At 37.5% G+C, this 20,502-nt stretch overlaps 1 protein-coding gene across 3 annotated transcripts in view; it reads left to right on the top strand.

Annotated features, from left to right (window-relative positions):
- The window catches only part of PIK3CB (phosphatidylinositol-4,5-bisphosphate 3-kinase catalytic subunit beta), a 205,757-nt gene that overhangs the window by 179,745 nt on the left and 5,510 nt on the right, over positions 1–20,502 (top strand). For all 3 annotated transcript variants that reach the window (XM_041734141.1, XM_041734139.1, XM_041734140.1), the window contains 3 exons: positions 16,728–16,895; positions 17,984–18,107; positions 19,776–19,921. In XM_041734141.1, the coding sequence (XP_041590075.1) occupies positions 16,728–16,895; positions 17,984–18,107; positions 19,776–19,921 (438 nt within the window). The remainder of the gene's footprint in view (positions 1–16,727; positions 16,896–17,983; positions 18,108–19,775; positions 19,922–20,502) is intronic.

Genomic DNA, 20,502 nt, shown 5'->3' with positions numbered 1-20,502 from the left:
ATATTAAGAACTAACTGAAAAATGAAACATTAAAATGTTGGCAGAAACTAAAATGAGAATAGACATTATTTCTGGGTGATGCAATTAAAGGCAGTTTCTCCCTCTACTTCATGTACCTGTTTTTCTTTCTTTCTTTTCTTTCTTTCTTTTCTTTCCTTCTTTTCTTTTCTTTTCTTTCTTTCTTTCTTTCTTTCTTTCTTTCTCTTTCTTTTCTTTTCTTTTCTTTTCTTTTCTTTTCTTTTCTTTTCTTTTTTCTTTTCTTTTCTTTTCTTTTCTAATATTTTATTTTTAAGTAATCTCTACACCCACTATGGGGCTTGAACTCACAACCCTGAGATCAGTAGTAGCATGTTCTACTGACTGAGCCAACCAGGTGCAACTCTAATACCTGTTTCTGTAGTTTTCTTCAGTGGGCTCAAATTCTTTTTTTAATCAAGGATTAAAAAACATTAAGCGTGTTTTATGATAGTAATATAGATCCATACAGTTTTAAACTTTTTTTTTTGATTGATGGTTTTACCTTTTCCTCTTTTACTTAATTCTCTAGATTTTATTTTTCTAAATTATCGACTATTTTATACATGAATGTGTAGAAAATAAGTTACAATTTTTATGTTTTACATTGTGATTTAATAAATATTATATATTTAGCAATTAAATGATAGTTGTTAACGTGTTTCCAACTTTTTAAAAAAGGAATTAAACATGAAGATAAACTTAATACATTCTTATCCTATTCTGCCTTCCCACATTTCAGAACTAACCACTCTTCTAAAGCTGTAAGTTGTATATTTTTGTGCTTTACCTATGCATTTGGTATCCATTATATGTTTTGAACTTTATTTAGTTTTTGTTTTAAACTTTAAATAAATGCCATTATATATCATATGCAACTATTACTTTTTTTTCACAGCATTTTTTTGGGATTTACTAAGATCAATAAGTGAAGTTCTAATTTGTTATTTTCACTTCTTTATTAATGCTTTGAATAAAAATTTATCCATTCTGTTAATAGCTATTTACATTCATTGCTTTTTCGGGCAATAACAATACCTTGAATTTGAATACTTGTTTTTTTTTTTTTTTAGGATTTTATTTATTTATTTGAGAGAAAGAATGAGTGACAGTAAAAGAGAGATCATGGGTGGGGAGAGTGAGGGCAGAGGTTGAGGGAGAAGCAGACTCTCCACTGAGCAGGGAGCCTGATGTGGGGCGTGGTCCCAGGACTCCAGGATCGTGATCTGAACCAAAAGCAGATGCTGAACCTACTGAGCCAAACTACATGCCCCTAGTTTGAACAGGGGCACGAAACAGCTCACTATTCACATATGGAAGAGGTGTTTAGTTTATATAGCTGGAAGTAGAATTGATTCATCATAAGGCATGTATATTTTCAACTTGACCACCATTGTCCAAATGGTTGTACCATTGTGTTGTTGTCACCTAAAAATATCTCTTTGCCAATCAGACTTGTTGATTTTTTGAAAATCTAATGGAGGGCAGCCCGGGTGGCTCAGTGGTTTAGCGGTTTAGCGCCTGCTTTTGCCCCAGGGTGTGATCCTGGAGTCCTGGGATTGAGTCCCACATCGGGCTCCCTGCAGGGAGCCTGCTTCTCCCTCTGCCTGTATCTCTGCTTCTCTCTCTCTCTCTGTGTGTCTCTTGTGAGTAAATAAGTAAAATCTTTAAAAAAGAAAAAAGAAAAGATAATCTAATGGAAACAACATGGTATCTCAGAACTTTAATTTGCATATCTTTTATAAATAGCCTCGTTTTTTATGTTTTCAGTGTTGAAAAGTACTGTGTTTTTCTCTCTGCTATAAATTAACTAGGTTCCTTTAAGGTTTATATATTTTGTTATATTATTTTTAAAATATTTTTTTCTCTGTGCAGTTACCTTTAAAGATATTCTTCTATATTTTATTTTGCAAATTGTATTTATTTGCAACCTTAGTGTGCTTTTCCCTTTTTCTCTCTGCAAAGGTTTGGTTCTGGTGTTGGTTTTTTGCAGTCTAGGTCTTTTTGACTACTAATTTTTCTTAATGGTTATTGGACTCATCAGATTTTTTTCCCTCTTGAGTCAGTCTAGAAGCCAAAAATTTTCCAGTACATCTTTTATGACATCTTCTTGTATTTTATTTTTTATTTATTTATTTATTTTTTAATTTTATTCCTTTATTTATTTTTTTTTAATTTTTTTATTTATTTATGATAGTCACAGAGAGAGAGAGAGGGGCAGAGACACAGGCAGAGGGAGAAGCAGGCTCCATGCACCGGGAGCCTGACGTAGGATTCGATCCTGGGTCTCCAGGATCGTGCCCTCGGCCAAAGGCAGGCGCCAAACCGCTGCGCCACCCAGGGATCCCTCTTCTTGTATTTTAAAACCTCTTTTATGTTTAATTTTTTTCCTTTTTTGCATGTGTAAAATTACTTCATATGTACTGTTTTTATTAGTCTACAGATTTGCTTCTTAGTATTTTAAAGGAAGGAGCTTCTAATTTTGTTGATCTTTTTTCTGTTTTATCATTAATTACCTCTTTATGGTTTCCTTTTAGTTGTGTTTACTCTGTACTGAGTTTTTTAAAAGATTTTATATATTTATTTCAAAGAGAGAGACCATGAGGCAGGGGAGGGGAGAAGCAGAGGGAGAGAGAGAACCAGACTCCCTGCTGAGCAGGGAGCCCAACACGGGGCTTGGTCCCAGGACCTGAGATCATGACCTGAGCTGAAGGCACACACTTAACTGCCTGAGCCATCCAAGTGCCCCTGTACTGACTTTTTTTTTCCTGTACTGACTTTTTGACAAGCTAGTCGAATCAAATTTTGACTCTTGATTTCAGCTTAGGTTATGATCTCACAGTTGTGCAATTGAGACCTCCTGCAAGCTCCACAATGGGCATGTAGCCTGCTCAAGATTCTCTCTCACTCTGTTCCCCCCCCCACTTGTGCTCTCTCCCCCCCACTTCTCAAAATAAAAAAAAAAAAAAAAAAGGAAAATCCTCTGATAGCCATATGGGATATCTGTTATATGTAACTGTATTCTTTTGTCTTGCTGCTTTTAAAATTTTTTTCTTTATCACTCTACTTTGCCATTTTAATTATAATATGTCTTGGTGTATGATTTTGTTGATTTTCTTGGAAGTTCTTTGTGACTCATGCATCTGGATATGTTTCCTTCCCCAAATTAGGGATGTTTTCAGCTGTTATTCTGCCCCCTCTTCTCTCCCTTCTCCCAGGAATCTGACAATGTGAATTTACTACATTTCATGGAGCCACTGAGTTCCCTAAGTCTATTCTCATTTTGCATAATTCTTTTTTTCTCTCTTTTATTCATCTTTTCTTTTCTTTTCTTTCTTTCTTTCTTTCTTTCTTTTTCTTTTCTTTTTTTTTTTTAATAGATTTTATTTATTTATTCATGAGAGACAGAGAGAGAGAGAGAGGCAGAGACACAGGCAGAGGGAGAAGCAGGCTTCCTGTGGGAAGCCTGATGCAGTACTCGATCTCAAGCCCCGGGATCATGCCCTGAGCCAAAGGCAGACACTCAGCCACTGAGACACCCAGGTGCCTCTTCATTACTCTTTCTTTGAGGTCATTAATTCATATTGCACTCTTCATGTCTGATTGGTTATTTTTTATCTCTGTGTTAAGAGTCTCATTGATGTCTTCCACTCTTTTTTCAAATCCAGTGAGTATCATTGTGATCATTACTTTAAATTCTCTGTCATGCATGTTATTTGTATCTTCTCTTGGATCTCTAATGGTGGCCTTGTCCTGTTCTTTCATTTGGCCCAAATTTGTCTGTCTTCTCATTTTATCCAAGTTGCTGTGTCTGCTTCTCTGTGTTAGGAAAGTTGGCTACATCTCCTGTTCTTGGCCTTACGAAGAAGAGGTCCTACAGTGCCTTGTAGTATAGTGTCCCCTGTTCTGCAGGATGTGACACTTCAGGAGCATCTCCAATGTGTGCTGCATGTTCTCTACTGTTGTGTCCTGGCTCTTTTATCATTAAGGCCAATTACCTGCTGAAGCTCTTTTTGCCTGTTATGGGCAGTGTTTGGTCCTTGGCCTGAATGTGGTTTTAACTAGGGCTCTGGAACTGATGCCCTGGATAACTCCTGGATGGGGAGATGTGGTGCTGGAAAGGGTTTGCACCAGTCTTCTGGGAGAGAAGGCTTGCTGTGCTGGGCCTAAGGCAAAAAGGACTGGGAAGTGCAGGATCTACCAGAATGTGGGGAGGTGGGGCTTGGTGTAAGCAAATTAGGTAGTGGGTGTTGGCTTTGTGCTAGTTCCTGCAGGTGGCTCTGCCTATGCTGAGGAGTAGGGGAGGGAAATGGCACCTGCCAGTTTCTTTGTTTTTGGAAGGGTCTCTTCTTGAAGGCTGCTTCTGTGGGATGCTCCAAGATGAGCAAATAACTTCCCCACTGTGCACCCCAGGCATTCTTGGGATAGCTGTTTGCATGTTGTTTCCCTGTAGGCTGTTTGCCCTGCCTTTTCTCCAGCAGCAGCCCCATGCTGACCTTTAGAAGAACTCTAGGCTGAAAGTCCTGCTGATTGTAAGAACTTACAAAATTTGGGTTCTCTTATTTTCTAAGGTAATTGCTATGAGGATTAGTTTTCCCTGTGTGCTCTCCTGTATGGTAATCTGTTTCTCACCCTTCTCCATGACCATGGCTCCCTCCCCATTGCAGCGGCCACAATCTATTTCTCTCCCACGCAGTGTCTGTATATTTCTACTTTCTTCGATGTGGCCTCTTCTCTACCCTTAGTTGTAGAGTTTGTTCTACTAGTCTTCAGGTTGATTTCTGGGATATTTAGGATGATTTGATAGTTATCTAGTTCTATTCATGGGATGAAGCAAGCCTAGGATCCTCCTGTTCTGCTGCCATGTTTCTACTGGCTCAACTCCTGATCTAGTTTAGACTGTTATAACTTCCAAATGCACTGGATTTTTTTTTTATTCCTGTTGTCTCTGGTTTCTAATTTTATTTCTTTGTTGTCAGAATTATGTGGTTAGCATAAATCAATGTCATGTTTCTTAAGAATTTCTTTATGCTTTAACAAAAATGTCTGATTTTCTAAACCCATTTTTGAATAAAATGATTCCATATGCTATAATTATTAGCAGTAAGGTCATAAAACATTCTATTTTATCAAGTTTGCTAATTGTGTCCAAGTCTATACTCTCATCAAATTTTTACTTATTTTTCACTTCACAGGTATGTTATAAAAACTTCCCATTATAATTGGCATTTGTCAGTTTCTGCTTGCAGTTTTGTTAGTTTTCTCATTGTGGTTTTAATTTGTATTTTCCTAATAACTAATGATGTTGCCAAGCCTTTAATGTTCTTCTTGGTCATTCATATATCCTTTTTGGAGACATAACTGTTCAGGTCGTTTGCTCATTTTTTTAAAGTTCTTTTTTTAAAATAATCTTTACCCCCAACGTGGGGCTAAAACCTCATGATCCTGAGATTGAGTCATATGCTCTTCCTACTGAACCGGCCAGACACCCCTCCTTTGCTCACTTTTGAATTGGATTTTTTTTTTTTAATTTTTAAGTTACATGAATTCTTATATTTTAGATACTAGACTCCTATTAAATAAATTATTTACAAATGTTTTCTTCCATTCTGTGGGTTGTTTCTTCACTTTCTTGATCGTGTCCTTTGATGCACCTGGGTTTTTATTTTGATGAAGTCCAGTTTATCTATTTCTTCTTTGTTAAAAGTGTCAGGTTTAAGAAATCAATACTTAATACAATGCCATGAAGCTTACACTTAGGTTTTCTGCTAAATGTTTCAGTTTTAACCCTTATATTAGAGATCATCAATCCATTTTTAGTTAATGCTTTTATTTGGTATATTGTAGGATTCCAATTTCCTTCTTTCGTATTTGGATATCCAGTTGTCACTGGATTGTCACACTATTGTTGAAAAGACTATTCTTTTTTCAGTGAATTGTCTTGACAGTCTTGTCATGTGTCAATTGAATGTAATGTGAGGGTTTTTTCTGAACTCTAAATTCTGTTTCTTTATCTACATGTCTGTCTTTATGACAGCCTTGATTATTGTGTCTTTGTAATCCAGAAGTGAGTCCTTCCACTTTTGTTCAATTTCTGTGTTTATTTATCTAGGAAGTCTTAATTTCTCCTTTGTTTTTGAAGAATAGTTTTACCAGATATTGAATATGTTTTAATATGCCTCATGGTGCTTTCTGCCCTCTAAGATTTCTGATAAGAAATCAGTTAATTTGGCAGGGGTTGGGGGAGGGGCGATGTCTGTAAGGGATGGATCATATCTCTCATTTTCAATATTCTCTTTTTTGAATTTTTACAGTTTGATTATACTATATCCAGGCCTACTTGGTTTTGGTTTTGACTTTGAATTCATTTGTTCATTTGAGCCCCTTAGATGTATTGATTTTTGTGTAGTTTATTTGACTTTGAATTCATTGAGCCTTTTATTTTTTTTTATTTTTTTATTTTTATTTTTTTTAATTTTTATTTATTTATGATAGTCACAGAGAGAGAGAGAGAGAGGCAGAGACACAGGCGGAGGGAGAAGCAGGCTCCATGCACCGGGAGCCTGATGTGGGATTCGATCCCGGATCTCCAGGATCGCGCCCTGGGCCAAAGGCAGGCGCCAAACCACTGCGCCACCCAGGGATCCCTTTTTTTTTTTTTTAATTTTTCATTGAGCCTTTTAGATGTATAAAATTTTGTTTCTCATTTGTCTTCAGAGGTTTTCAGTTTTATTCTTTTCAAATATTCTTTTTGCCTTTTTTTCCCCTCTCCTTCTGACATAACCATCATGTACTTATTGGTTGTGATCATTTTTCTTCATTCTTTTTCTTTTGTTCTTCTGATTAGAACCTTGACCTATCTTCAGGTTTGCTGATATTTTATTATGGCTGCTCAAATCTACTATTGTGTCTTCTGGTAAATTTTATATTTGCTATAATTTCTAACTCCAGAATTTTTATTTGGATCATTTAAATAATTTCTGTCTCTTGATAGTCTCTATTTGATGATTCATCATTCTCATACTTCAGTTCTTCAGACATGGTTTTTTAAATTCTTGGCACATACTTAAATTGGTGTTTTTTTTTTCAGTTTTTATTTTTTATTTATTTGTGAGGGGATGCACAGAGAGAGTAGGGGAGAGACAGAGAATCTTAAACAGGCTCCATGCCTAGGACAGAGTCCAGGATGTGGGGCTCAATCTTACAACCCTGAAATTATGACCTGATCTGAAATCAAAATTTGTATGCTTACTGATTGAGCCATCCAGGTGCCACTTAAAGTAAGTGATCTTGGGACACCTGGGTGGCTCAGTGGTTAAGTGTCTGCCTTCAGCTCAGTGTGTGATCCCCGGGTCCTGGGATTGAGTCCTACATCAGGCTCCCTGCAGGGAGCCTGCTTCTCCCTCTGCCAATGTCTCTGCCTCTCTCTCTGTGTCTCTCACGAATAAATAAATAAAATCTTAAAAAAAAAAAAAAGTGACTCATGGGTCATAGGATCAAGTCCAAGTTGGGCTCCACACTCAGCAAGGAGCCTGCTGGAGATTCTCTCCCTCTGTCCCTCCCTCTACTAATGCATACTATCTAAAATAGATAAAATCTTAAAAAAACAAATAGGTGTTTTAAAATTTTTGTTTAAAATGTTGAGCATTTGAGCTTCCTTGGGGACATTTTTTATAGTGTACCTTTTTTCTTATGTATGGGTCATATTTTCTTGTTTCTTTGTATGTCTCATTCATTTTTTTTGTTGTTGTTGAAACTGAACATTTTTATTATTTGGCAGCTTTGAAAATCAGATTCTAATCCTTCCTCACGGTTTTGTGTTGTTGCTGATTAGTGATTTATCTGAAGTAATTCTGTGAAGTTTGTATTCTTTCTCATATGTGGCTACTGATTTTTGTCCTTGGTTTATTAGTCAGCTAGTAATTGACCAAGGTTTCCTTGAATTCTGAAATCTAAGTCTTCTATTCTTTCTTGAGGGGCACTATGTGTTAGGATAGTTCCTTCGGCAGCCAGCCAGGTAGTTCTGAACTATGTCTTAGCCCTTACTTGTGTAATAGCTCAATTTAGCAAGAGGTGACAGCTATGCCCATCTAAGTTCTTTGCTGTGCTTGTATACTGCCCTGAGTGTGCAAAAAACCCTGTCTATGTACATGGCTTTGTAGATTTCTGTGTCTGTGTTGGAAGTTTTCACTATCTTCTGTGGACACCTTACTCCCCATCTTTTCCTTTTAAGCTCTTTGGTTAGCCTATTATTTGCCTGTTATTTACCCCTTAGGTCGCTGCAGTGTTTAGTTGGTTGTGATTTTTTTTTCCTTGAAAAAACACTCCAGTAAAAGGTAGATGAGGTCTAATTCAGATCAGAGAAACATAAAATTGTGAGATCTTCCTGGGAACCACTAGATAGTTCAAAAAATGACACCCCTAGAAATGAGGCTTTGAAGGAGCTCCAACCCCATTTTACTCCCTGCAATGGCTACTAGATTACTGTATTCACTGTGATTGTGGACTGTTCATTGTCAGATCTATTGCAGAACTGGAAACATGGGAGATTGTAATGTGTCGTGGTAAAACAACTCAGATTCAGCTATTGTCTTCAATAAACACTCTTCTGATTTTTGCAACTTTCTTGTATTTCCATACTACTCAAATAGTCTATTCTGATAATTTTTTGCTAGTGGTGTTGTTGCTTTTGTAGAAGACTGGATTTTCAGAGGTCCTTAACTCCTTGTTTATGCAGATGTTACCTGGTTATAGAATTTTAAAATCTAAATTTACAACTACTTTCCTCAGAAACCTTGAAGAGGTGATTCCATGGTATTCTGACCTCTGTTATTTTGTAAAGTGTGCCGTCCATCTAAATAGTATATTTTTTTCCCCATTGCAGAAAATAAATTTCTCTTTGCCATTGGTTTCTGCAGTTTTACTACAGTTTCTTAGTGTATGGATTTATTTTTATCTTTCCTCACCCATTCTCATTTTGTCTTTTCAATCAGAGGAAATAACATCTTCTTTTAGTTTGTACAGAATATATCAATATTTTTCAGTATTGCATTTCTTATACTCTCACAGTCTTCTGCAACATTAATAGAGGTGTGTTGGACATTCCTGTTCTGTCCTGCATGTCTCTTAACTTGTCTTACCTATTTCCCATTTTTGTCTTACATTCTTTGTAGTTTCTTGTATTTTGTCTTCTAGTTCACTAACTTTCTCTTTTACATTGTCCAGTTTCATTCCTGTGTAGTTGATAATATTTGGTTTTGAATTACTATTGGTGTGTGGATTGTGTTTTCTCTGAGGGTCCTTTGCTCCCTAGGTTGTGAGAGTCTTCTCCCAAAATGAGTTTGTGTTTAATTTGTGCTGTTCCCGGGATCCCTGGGTGGCGCAGCGGTTCGGCGCCTGCCTTTGGCCCAGGGTGCGATCCTGGAGACCCGGGATCGAATCCCACATCGGGCTCCCGGTGCATGGAGCCTGCTTCTCCCTCTGCCTGTGTCTCTGCCTCTCTCTCTCTCTGTGACTATCATAAATAAATAATAATAATAATAAAAAATTTGTGCTGTTCCCCAGGGTCTTTACACACAATCAATTTTTATTTTATCTCTTTTTCTTCATGCTCTTATATTTCATAGATAGTTTATGCTTGGATCTGATGAGAATGTAGGAAGTCTTGAATTTTTGCATTTTCATGAAACTTTTTCCCCCCTTATTCAGTGCCCAAGGTAGATTGCAGACTTTCATGCTACATTTTCTGGTCAGTGAGCAGAGACTTTCCAGTTCCCTATTCATGGCTTGACAGCCCTTTCAAATCCCCATCCTTGTATAGAATCTCAGGTCCAGATTCTGTCTCATAGGGACCCAACACCATATCTCTTTTCTTATGGACATTAAAACGTCAACCTCCCCCCCCAAAAAAAAAAGTCAACCAAGTCAGTAAATTCCTCAGCCAGTGCTATGAGTAATCTATATTTCTGGGACCCTGAGTTCTCCTTTTCTTTATTTATTAACCATAACTATTTATAAAAACCTTTTTGACTTTATCTGTCATTTTTGATGTTTTAGTATCTATAGCCACTTAGTCCACAAGTTTGTTGGAAACAGTTTTATTTGGGATTGACTTTATCCCTGTGAGATTGTAAGTACTTTTCTGATTAGTTTTTGAGATTTGAATTGTTTTCTTCATTACTAAATATATTTTGGAATTTTTAAAGCTTAAAACACTTGCTATTTAGGGACACCTAGGTTGCTCAGTGGTTGAGCATCTGCCTTCAGCTCAGGACATGATCCCTGGATCCAAAGATCGAGTCCCTCATCGGGCTCCTCTCAGGGAGCCTGCTTCTCCCTCTGCCTGTGTCTCTGCCTTTCTCTCTGTATCTCTCACTCATAAATAAATAAAATCTTAAAAAAAGAAAACAACTTGCTTTTTATTGACTGAACCAGGTTTTTTTTTTCTTTTTTTAAGATTTTATTTATTTATTCATGGGAGACAGAGAGGCAGAGACATAGGCAGAGGGAGAAGCAGGCTCCATGCAGGAATCTCTATGTGGTATACTAAATCCCGGGACTCTGGGATCACGCCCTGATCCAAAGGTGCCCCAAGCCAGATATTTTATCAGGTTCTTCACATATGTAATGTCATATAAAAAAACTGTGTGAGGGCAGCCCCAGTGGCGCAGTGGTTTAGCACCGTCCGCAGCTCAGGGTGTGATCCCGGAGACGCGAGATCAAGTCCCACGTCGGGCTCCCTGCATGGGCCCTGCTTCTCCCTCTGCCTCTCTCTCTCTGTCTCTCCAGTGTCTCTATGAATAAATAAATAAAATCTTTAAAAAAAAAAACTGAGGTTGTTACTCCTTTTTAACAGATGAGAAAAATTAAGGTTCAAGGGATTTTTAAACAATTTGTCAAAGGTTACAAAAATATTAATTAGGAGCCAGATTCAAATCCAGGTCTGTCATACTGTTTACTTCATGTCATTTTTTCATTTTACCAGTCTAAGCAAGAAAACAATCATGATAAGACTTGTCCAGTACCCTTTGTTTATCAAAGTATTGTGGTGCCTTAAATATGTAATTTTCCATTGATTTGGGTTATTTTCTTTCTTTTTTTGGGGGGGCGGGGTTTTTTCTTTAAAGAAGTTTTCTAGTCTTAGATCCTTTCATGCTGTTGAGGTAGAAAGAATTTGCTGTTGGTATTGTTACTTTAATGGGACTTATAATGTGATTGGAATAAAGTGAGATTATAGTTTATCTAAAAAGGACACTTTGAGCATTGTAAGTGACAGTTTTGCTTTTAAATTGGGAGGAATTTCTAATACAGATGTGTAAAAAGTAGAATTTTTTTGGAATAGATAGCAAGTTTTCTAATCAAGCATATATACATAAGAAATCCTGCATAGATAAGAGAAATGGATGATTGTGAACTCTGCCTGAGGAATATAAACCCAGAGGGATCTGATTTATCCCTCTCCTCAGGAACTCCCACTGTTTGTGTATAAAGTTTTATTGGCACACAGCCATAACCCATTTGTTTACATAATGTCTGTGGCTGCTTTTATGCTGTAACTGCAGGATTGAGTAGTCTGCAATGCCTAAAATATTTACCATCTGGCTTAATCTCCAAAAGTTTGCTGACCCTTCCTGTAAAGTAAACCCCTGCAAAAATGATTTTACTTGATTTATCCCATAAAAATACAGGAGACTTTTCAAGCTTAGGCTATTAACTCATTGATTCTTTCTAAGGTTAGCTACAAAGTGGTCTCCTTTACTAAGAGCAAATTTAGACCATATGAGAAGTCATGTTCATTTATAAAAGGCTGAGCTAAAGACTTTGTCTTTAAAGTTCCAATGCCTATGGGGTGTCTGGGTGGCGCAGTCCGTTAAATGTCTGACTCTTGGTTTTAGCTCCGGTTATGATCTCAGGATTGTGAGATTAAGCCCCACATTGGGTTCCAAGCTGGGCATGGAGCCTCCTTAAGATTCTTTCTCTTCCTCTGCTCCCTCCCAGTCTCTCTCTCAAAAAAATAAAAATAAACAAACATAAATGCATTTATTTTTTAAAAGTTCTGATGCCTGCAGAACTTCATGCAGGACAGAAATTTACCAGAGGCCAGCAAGAGGTGAAAGAGTTTATTAAAGATGGAGAGCAGATACAGATGGACTGTCCAGGACGCTTGGAAAGGAAAGGATCCTGAGTCTCATCTTTGTTTGAGGTCTAAGGGTTTTTATTGAGATGGTGGTCTGATGTACGTGTCCTTTCAGGTATCCAGGAACCAGTTAGACTAAGGACAAGGTCCAGGTGTCCATCATAAGTCACTTACTCCTTGAAGCCAGTGGTCTTGGCTTTGAGATCCCTAATGCCAGTGGTTTAGATATTGTTCTGGAAGACTCCAAAGATATCATTAATTTTGTCCCTTACAAGGAGGACATGGCTTAAAGCATATGTAGGGTAGAGGTGCAGGTCCCAGCAAGAATAGAAGCAGGAAAAAAAGCAAAGGAACAACACAGCCTTTTCTTTCTGGGGTCACTTTAGTTTTCCTCTCTCAGTTCCATCAGGCTAATTAAAAACCCCAATCAACTTATTTTCTTTTAGCTTTTTTATTTTACCCATTCTATTCAAATGTAAAGCACATTTAGCTTCAAATGAAGTTCATTGTGACCTCAGGCAAAGGGAGGAAACCACATGTGGGAGTGCTAGAAATAAACCGAGTGCCTCTCTTTGGGAAGCAACAAGTGTCTAACAAGAAAAAGGAACTTGTCTGTTCTGTGAGATCCCTGCTGACTTTTTGTACTCTGACCCCGTGTTTTTAAAATATGTAGAACTTTAATTCTTTAGAGTTCATTTCTAAATGAATACCTTTTTCTCACTAAACTTTTTTTTTTTTTACTGTTTCTATAAATATGTGTGCTCCAGTGTTCCTATTGTTTGTTTTTCTTTTTTGGCCAGCTGTTCAGGTTAAACTGGGTCATGTAGCACACACACTTCTAAATTCAATTATAAATCTTCAGGTACCTTCTATGCTTTATTACTTTGACCAGAATATTTTAGTACTTGTAATAGTGCCATGTTAGCATGAATGAAAGTACCTATTACTCATTTTCATTTTTCTCAGATGTCTCAAAAATACTCTTGGTTTCTTTCATGTTAAATTAGAACATTTGTAAACCATCAGTATGTTAGAACACTGACTTCATTTGGTCAACAAATAATAGGTATTCAGCCTTTATTGTCAAGTCTCATAGGTTGTCTGTACGTAAATCTACCTGACCTTTGGTAGATTTGAAAATCCTCTACTGCCCCCTGAATTTTGGATGGTTGTCTTCATTGTGACTTTACATCTGAGTTACATTAATGGGATTTACTTCCCTTTTAAGAGTGCTGTTCAGCAGTTCTATAATGAAATTGGTATTGGTAGTTTTGGAAGAATTAAAGAAGAAGATGGAAGCAATGCAAACATTAAGTAAAGGAATTACACTTTACTCTTTTGGAAGCAAGAGGCTACAGTACCATTCAGATTTGCGTTGATGTGTCAGAGTCAAGGCCAGAGAAAACACACCCATTGAGAGTAGGGTTATGGGGCTGCCATCCCCTCTGCTGTAGAATATATATTTTAATACTTGTTTAGTGGAAAGGTAACAAATTGCTTCTTGAGTCAGAAAGTCTGAGAAAGGGATAAAAACATTACAAGTTGTTATAGCCTTTATAAGAAGTGTGGAAGTTGAGTGCAAAATGAGCCTGTGTAAGATGGTCAGGGCTCCAGGAGTTTGTCCCCAGCTTGACTTCTGTCAAACTGTCTGACAAGGATGTTTTTTCCTCCCCATTGTGAGAATTTCATCCTTAAGACACTGAATGCTTTTATCATTGCACGCTTTTGAAGAGGAAGTTGGATTTTTGCCCAGTTTGGCTGCAAGTGAGGTGGGAGGAAAGGAGGAAAGTGAGCCAAAGTGCAGTTTAACCGTGCATGTTTACCTCACATGTGTTGTGTCAGGATAAGGACAGGGGTGTTGAGAATGATTCCATGCTCCAAGCTACCTTTCTTATTAAATGGTAACTTTTTAAAAGGAGGGAAAAAAATAGTAATGCAGATGTAAAGCAGCCTATTGATATATCAGGCTGCCAGCATTTAGTTGGCAATTCTATTCTTAGCCTTATTTTGTTAGAACGAGGAAAGTGCCTAAAAGAGGCATAAGATAACTGATTTCTTGGTCATATGGAAACTTAAGGATTATTATTATTATTATTATTATTTATGATAGTCACACAGAGAGAGAGAGAGGCAGAGACACAAGGCAGAGGGAGAAGCAGGCTCCATGCACCGGGAGCCCGACGTGGGATTTGATCCCGGGTCTCCAGGATCGCGCCCTGGGCCAAAGGCAGGCGCCAAACCGCTGCGCCAACCAGGGATCCCAACTTCATAAAGTCCTTCAAAGCTTTCTCATTGCCTTTAGGAGAATGACAGAAGTCCTTACGTGACCTGTCAGGGCCCTGCATAGTCTTTCCAAAACTGTTTCTTGTCCTCACCTTGCTTTTGTATTCTCCCTTATATTTTCCTCCAACTCTGCTGTCCCTTCTTCCTCACAGAGATCTTTATTAACTCTTGACATGTTCTCATGGCAATTCTTTTTTTTTTCCTTTTTTTTTTAACATTAAAAAAAAAGATTTTATTTATTTATTCATAGAGACGGAAAGAGAGAGAGAGGCAGAGACACAGGCAGAGGGAGAAGCAGGCTCCATGCAGGGAGCCTGGTGTGGGACTCGATCCATGGTCTCCAGGATCACGCCCTGGGCTGCAGGCAGCGCTAAACCGCTGTGCCACTGGGGCTGCCCTCTCATGGCAATTCTTGTTCATACAAAGATCATGTACACATTGTGCATTTGGGCCTTATCTGTTCACCGAGAGCAAGGACCGCTTTTCTTCTTTCTATATCACCAGCAGCAAACAGAATGCATGGCACATAGCTGTACCCATTTATTTATTGAGTCTGTGAATTGCATCCATTGTATTTTCTATAATCAACTTTCATTTGAACTTCCCCAGGTATCACATTCCATTTTGGAGTTGCTATAAGGATAGCACAGTTTTTACAAAACTAGAAAATATTTACAACCAAAAGAAGAAAAAGATAATGTTAATATATTAAAAAGTCATATAAATCACTAAGGAAAATATTTTAAAACCCTAATAAATAGGGAAAGAATGTGAATCCTAAGACATAAGAGAAAATCTTCTAAAAATGGGTAAAAGAGACATGAGAAAGTTTTAATTTTCATTAGGGATTATATAAATGAAATTCAAAGCAAAATGCTACCTATCAATTTAGCAAAAATTACTTTACACAAGAACAGCATGAGAGGCCTGTTAAATAATCAGTGACTCTAGAGACTGTTGGATTTGAAAGATAGTTTCAGAGCCGCACAAACCTATTTTTAAGTCTTAGATCTTATGCTTAAATGTATAACCTTTTGCAAATTACTTTTTCTCATTTGTGAAATTGGGAACTTACTGAACAGGGATTTTGTTATTTTTTTGTTTGTTTTTTGTTTTTGGGGGGAGGGGATTTCGTTATTAAATTTGTCTATTCGTTCAGAAATATTTATTGAGTGCCTGCTTTGTGCCAGGCATGTTCTCAGGCACTGAGTATACAGCAGGGAACAGAACACCCCTGTCTAGTAAAACTTCCATCCTACTGGTAGAGAGAAAGACAGTAAACAAACATATAAATAAAATGTACAAGATGTCTGGATAGTGTTGAGGGCTTACAGTGGAAAATGAAGCAGGGAAGAGATAGCAAGTTTTGTGTTACAGATAGTTTTGTAAATTTAAATCAGGAATTTCTCACTGAGATGGAAACATTTCAGCAAAGACTTCAAAGAAATAAGGGAGTAAGTCATGTAGATGTCTTGGGGAAAGATGTTCTGGGCAGAGAAAGTGGAATTAGGGACTGTTGTGCCTTATACGTTTGAGGAAAGCAAGGGAGCCAGTATAGTAGGAATAAAGTGAATAAGGGGAGGATATTAGAAGTGAAGGACGTTGTGAGAGCTATGGCAAGCATGTTGGCTTTCACCCTAAGGTTGGAAGCCAATGCAGAAATTTTGATGGGGTGGGGGAGTGACATAAAATGCGTATCTTTTAAATGGACTGTATTGCTGTTGGATTTAAAACAGACTATGATGTGGAAGCAGGGAGGCTAATAAAGGAACTTGAATAATTGAGTAAAGATTGATGGTGACTTGATCTAGAGTAGGAACCAAAGGAAGAGTGGAGGCAGAGAAATCTTAAGTATACATTTTCAAAGTAGGTAAATGCTGGTTATGAGAGAAAGAGTCAAAGGTGACTTTAAAATTGTGAGTTTGAACAACTGGAAGGATGGAGTTGCCATTCATTAAGCAAGGTAATGTGTAAAGTGCTTAGCCTGCTACTATTAAGTGCTCTATATAGGGTAACTCCCTTCTCCAAAATTTAGAGTAAAAATGAAAGACTTCTTTTATCTGATATGCTTCTGTCCATCTCTACAAATGGAATATTTTATCAGAATAACTAGATAACAAATTATAATTTAGCGTTGTCTCTGCTTCTCTCTGTGTGTCTTTCATGAAGAAATAAATAAAGTCTTAAAAAATAATAGTAAAATAAAAAAAATCAAGGAAGAAACTTACTCTGTTAAAGTTTCATTTTATGGCTAACATATACATGTGACTGTGCCAATTTTTTTCCCTTTCAGGATGCTGCCTTATGGCTGTTTAGCGACAGGAGACCGCTCTGGCCTCATTGAAGTTGTGAGCACCTCTGAAACAATTGCTGACATTCAGCTGAACAGTAGCAATGTGGCTGCCGCAGCAGCCTTCAACAAAGATGCCCTTCTGAACTGGCTTAAAGAATACAATTCTGGGTTAGTTTGTGTATCATTCTTCTGAACAAGCAGCCGGACAAAAAAAATGGCTCTTCCAAGTAGAACCATAATTGTCCTAGAGGAAATGTTAATGTTATTTATTGCTTTATTTCAGGTTAGATCAGAATGAGAAAGTAGGCCTTCCTAAAGTCTCACAGATGGTTAGCATTAAATTCTACTTTATCTAGATCAAATTTAAGAGCCTTACAGTAGTTACAATATAAGATTTTACAAAATTTTTAAATAATTTTTTTAAATGTGTCAGCTTCTATACTTAGTGAATATATGACCTTAGGTAAGTTTTCAGTAGACTTTTACAATAGCAGTAAATGAGTTTGTAGACTGTGATCTCTCCATATTAAAAAAAAAAAAACAGGGCTGGAAACTGTTATTAATGGTTATTATGTTGGAAAAGACCTAATCATAGACAATTAAGGAATTTCATAGTGAGGGAAAACACTGCAAGTATTTTGTCTAAAGACTTCAAAGTCAGATTTATATTTCATCATTGGCAAAACCCAAGGGCTTGTGTGGAGAATTAGTTTTCAAATTTTAATCTTAAGACTTTGTCTTTAAAGGGTCTGTGTTACCAACTTCTAATTTAAGTCAGTGACTTAAAGTGTTGGAACTGTAATACTTACCTCTTAAATACGGAATTCTAGTGTTAGGTCAAAACTGATCAAAAAATGTTCTAAAGCCCAGCATCATATCATCCAAGCAAAGCTGAGGGTCTCCTATTATTATACATATGAACCTACTCCCCAACCCCAATGAAGCTCAGTCCCCAGGACACAGCAGTTTGAATGGCTGAGGTCCAGTGATCCAAAGTCTTTGAGTCTTCCTGCTGACTTCTTTCTGCCCTGCTTCTGCACTGATCACCCTCCCTCTCTTGGCTGATCCTGCATGGTCTGCTCATACGGTTTTGGCAGCTCTGTGTTGCCTTTCTACTCAAAATTAAAAAGGAAACAAGTGTGAATTGGGTCTTACTTACACTTTTGTAAGTCTGAAATACTTTTGGAGTCTGAAAACATCTATTCCTTCATTCATTCATTCATTTTTTTTTTTTTCTCTCTCTCTTTCTTATTCAGGGATGACCTAGACCGAGCCATTGAAGAGTTTACCTTGTCCTGTGCCGGCTACTGTGTAGCTTCTTATGTCCTTGGGATTGGTGATAGACATAGTGACAACATCATGGTCAAAAAAACTGGCCAGGTGAGCCTCCCCAGAGTCTGCCAAAGGCCTCATGATGCTATTACATACAGTACAATATCTTGTGTAATTCAGGCAATTCTTTAGTAATGCTTGGAGTCATGTCTTTTTGCTTTCCTTTTGTTTCACACACCATCTGCTTCACATATTCATTGGTTTGTTTGCTTAAAGTTAGGTGATAAATACTTGTTTAATGTCTGAAAAGTTACTGCAGTTACTTAAAATGACCTTTCAATATAAGATATGGATAAATGGGCGCCTGGGTGGTATAGCTGGTTGAATGTCCAACTCTTGGTTTTGGCTCAGGTCATGGTCTCAGGTTGTGGGATGGAGCCCCACTGCAGGCCCTGTGCTCAGTGGGGAGTCTGCTTGGGACTCTGTCCCTCTACCCCAGACTCTCTCTCTCTCAAATGAATAAATACATCTTAAAAAAAAAAAAAAAAGATTTGGAGAAGAATTAATAGTAGGGTCCTAGGATACTAAGCCCAAAAAAGCTTTGTCAAGGAAAAATATGGGCAAAAAGGGAAATGTATTGATAGTGTACTGTTGCTACATGGTTTAGCTTTGAAATGTACTTACATGGCCTGAACAGTGTGAACATGGAGTACTAATTTAACCAGAAATTATGATATACTGTGCCTCATTGTATAGCATTACATCAGCACAAAGTACTAAATCTTTACCTTCCATAATTCAAAACTAGGAAGTAAAAAATAAGTATAAATATACCATTTAAAAAATGGAGGAAAAACCCATTAAAGAGTGGCCAGAAGTTACCTCGAAGTACTAGCACTCAGGGTATTGAGGGGGCTGTTGGGCAAGTACTTAGAAATATTGACCAAAATAGTTTGATATGTAGAACTATTTGGCTTTTTAAAAATCAGACATGTTAGGATCCCTGGATGGCTCAGTGGTTTAGTGCCTGCCTTTGGCCCAGGGTGTGATCCTGGAATCCCGGGATCGAGTCCCACGTCAGGCTCCCAGCATGGAGCCTGCTTCTCCCTCCTCCTCCTCTCTCTCTCTCTCTCTCTCATAAATAAATAAATCTTTTAAAAAATTTTAAAAAATCAGACATGTTTATAATTTGGATATATTTTTCTTTTTCTTTTTAAAAACTTTTCCTTTTTGGGATCCCTGGGTGGCTCAGCGGTTTAGTGCCTGCCTTTGGCCCAGGGCATAATCCTGGAGTCCTGGGATCGAGTCCCATGTCAGGCTCCCTGCATGGAGCCTATTTCTCCCTCTGCCTGTGTCTCTGCCTCTCTCTCTGTGTGTCTTTCATGAATAAATAAAATCTTTTAAAAAAAGGAAAAGAATTTTTTTAAAAAAATAAAACTTTTCCTTTTTAAAGATTTGTCTTTTGCACTAGGTAAATGCAGTTTAATATCAGGCCTGGGTTATTAGTGCGTATAAAAGATCTATGAGTATTAGAAACAGTCTTCCCAAGTGACCCAGTAGCCTCTGAAAACGGAGAAGGGCTCATGAGAGTTTTGTAATAATATAATTACCAAATCACTCTGTTATACACATAGTAGCAACTGTACAATCAATACAGAGTGAGGCAAGGGCTCAGCTGAAGATCAGTGAAGTGTTGCAGGTCTAGGACTGCTGAGATCTTGCCTTTCTGTTTGGAACCAGAGAAACAAGAGAAATCAAGTCCCATTTGTTTTCCAGCTCTTCCACATTGACTTTGGACATATTCTTGGAAATTTCAAGTCTAAATTTGGCATTAAAAGGGAACGGGTGCCTTTTATTCTTACCTATGATTTCATTCATGTGATTCAACAAGGAAAAACAGGAAACACAGAAAAGTTTGGCCGGTAAGTATTGACCTCATGTCAAGAAAAAAACGTATCTGACATTTTCTCATCTGACTAGTTGGACTAGCATTTCTTAGCTGAGGTATATTTAGATCAGGGAAACATTTAATCTGCTAACTGGAGGCTTTTGGGGAATTCGCCTGTCAGATCCATGTTTTGGTTTAGAGAGGAGAAACATTCTTGAAATTTGAAATAAGTTACTGTGTTTTATTCCAATAATATACCACTCTTTGTCTTAGAAAATTCTCTGAAACTGTTAGACATTTCATTATGAGATGCTAAGAGGGACAGGCAGTTTGCTCTCATTCTAAAGGACGCAGTGTTCAGAACTTTGTAATTTCTGATCCGGTCCTCACTACTTGTATGTTTCCAAGCACGTTACTTGTCTTCTTTGTTTCTTCGTCTTAAAATAGTGACAAAAATAATTAAATTTTAGGGCTATTATAGGGTGCCTGGTGGCTCAGTTGGTTAAGCGCCCAACTCTTGATTTTGGCCCAAGTCATTATCTCAGGTTTGTGAAATCGAGTCCATGTTGGAGCTCCAAGCTCAGTGGAGAGTCTGCTTCTCTCCCACTCCCTCTC

The sequence above is a fragment of the Vulpes lagopus genome, chromosome 19, assembly GCF_018345385.1.
Source record: "Vulpes lagopus strain Blue_001 chromosome 19, ASM1834538v1, whole genome shotgun sequence".
Taxonomy (NCBI): domain Eukaryota; kingdom Metazoa; phylum Chordata; class Mammalia; order Carnivora; family Canidae; genus Vulpes; species Vulpes lagopus.
Note: the sequence above shows the minus strand (reverse complement) of the source record. Positions and strands in the feature narration are given on the sequence as shown.